General features: G+C 30.6%; 1 protein-coding gene across 1 annotated transcript; it reads right to left on the bottom strand.

The window, feature by feature from the left end:
• Positions 1–1,761: 1,761 nt before the first annotated feature.
• Positions 1,762–2,298, bottom strand: PHACADRAFT_109357 (uncharacterized protein; the record flags this gene model as incomplete). Its single annotated transcript, XM_007403251.1, has 1 exon — positions 1,762–2,298. A coding segment is annotated over one exon (537 nt), but the record flags the coding sequence as incomplete, so codon positions are not given.

Genomic DNA, 2,298 nt, shown 5'->3' on the forward strand with positions numbered 1-2,298 from the left:
GTAAGTTCTTTGCATATTATATTTGTTAGCTACATATTACTTACACTTATTAGCTCACTGTTTGTTATTAGTATACTATTAGTACTAATTTGCTCTGCAAATATAAGTTTAAAGTTTTTATAGTAAATATACAATATATTCTCTATTAACAGATACATTTGATATTATATTATACATACTTGAGCTACTATCAGTGCTATTTAGAAATAAGTGTACATGTATGTTTTTATTATTTAACAGATATAAATATCTTTATAGCTTAGCTATTTCAATAATGTGTTATATCTTTAATATATTATAGCAGTGTCACATAGTATAAAATTTTGCTAAAGCACAGTTATATGTGATCTAGTAAACTGTAGTATTTTATAGTTCTTATAATATATATCTATTTTCCAGCCATTTTTGCCACATTTTTAGCACACTCAGTATTTGTATTAAAATAATACCTCAGAAAGATGCTACTAGTATTCTAGTGTAAAAGTTATATATATATTATTTAGTTTACCATAGCAATTGTAAAAAAAAATGTAGCAAAACTTTGATCTTTCTTTGTAATGTTGTGCATTATTTTAAATAGTTATTGTATATTTTGTAGTATGTATAAAGTCATCTACAGCTTTAAATGGCTTTTGTTAACTTTTTTAACTTTGACTACTATTAATGAATTTAGTTTTAACTTGTGCCGATCTTTATTATTTGCTCTTATAGTTATTTATTTTAGTTTCTAATGTAATTATTGTGTTTGTAGTTCAAATAAATGTAATTACCAGTAATATTAGCTAAATGTTATTAGTATTTAAAGTAAGCTATAAAAGTAAGTATAATTTGTAACATTTTATTAAACTATATTTGATAATGAAGCAGTTTTAAATATATATTAAAACATTATTTAAGCGCCAATTAAATGTCCAAATATATCTAACATCTTTAAAATACAAATAGATCATTTAAAAGAAGCTTTTAAGTTTATATCTCATATTTCAAACTGCTAATTGTCATAGAATGCAGTAATACACATTTTGTAAACACAAGTTGTAGAATAAAATGCTAGTTTTAGAGCAAACGATAATATATACAGATTTTAACATTACTATTATATTTTATATACATAGACTAGCATCCATGTTCTATTGCGAGAACAGCAAATAGTTTTTTTTTTGCTAAGTACTAGCTAATAAGCTATATACAACTGTATTTGTGTTATAAAATGTCATATTTATTCTGCACTTTATCTGGTACTATATGCATACTAACAACATGTTATTTTAACTAGCAGATTTAGTAGCTAAAGCAATAGTTAATAATCTATTGCAAAAAGCCACTGTATATATTAAATGTTATTATATTAGCAAATGATGGTTGTATCAAATATTGTACATCTAGCATTATATACAAGGGCAATAGTTATATTTAGACGTAGAAGTGTGAATATGTGTTAAACTTCTAAATTGCACTTAGAAATTATTTGTAAGTTGTTAGCTGAGTGTATATAGAAACATTGAAGTGTAAAGTTTATGTGAGCTCTATGGCTTAGTGGTTAAAGTGTGCATGTTCCACAGATAAGATAGACCCAGTTCACTTCTCTTTAGTTTCGTTACAGCATGACAATCACGTGATTGGCCAAATAAGATAATCTAAGCTTTAAACACGTGTCGGTGTAATACATCATCTGCTCGATAGGAGGTTGGAGATTGGGAAGGAGAACAGTAATAGTGATTAATGCATAAGAAATGCATTCTAAAGGAATGAGTTTATATTCTATGCCACTACCTCAAGCTGACCCTCAAGCTCGAGTTCCTTCAAGATCAAGCGGGGAAGAGCTCGATGGCCACAGTACTTCTTCTCGGCATATGCCACCACCTTGCCTGTGAGGCCATACCTGTATCCATCTATGAAGCGCCACATACAGGTGAAAAATCGACATATGGAGATAACGCTAACTGTTCTGAGAGCCTTTACAACATTACACTCTAAGTCGGCCTTGAGTGATGACTCTGGATACATGCGGTATTCATGCTTGCTGTGCCTCCAACACTGCTCAATCGGATTGAGTTCGCAATGAAACTTTGGAAAGAAGAGAGCCCGGAAGCCTTGCTTTTCACAGTGAGTTTCAAGGCAGAATTTGACCTTTGCAAAATCTGGCTGATTAAAGAGAATCCAATGGCAGCAGCAGTTCAATGTAGGTGGCTCGCACTTGAAGTCCATATCACACTGTGCACGAAGACCAGTAACATCGATTCTGTGCTCCTGTAAAATGTTCTTCATACTCTTGAAGACACCAGCCCGCTTGTGACT

This window comes from Phanerochaete carnosa (genome assembly GCF_000300595.1).
Source record: "Phanerochaete carnosa HHB-10118-sp unplaced genomic scaffold PHACAscaffold_919, whole genome shotgun sequence".
Lineage (NCBI taxonomy): Eukaryota > Fungi > Basidiomycota > Agaricomycetes > Polyporales > Phanerochaetaceae > Phanerochaete > Phanerochaete carnosa.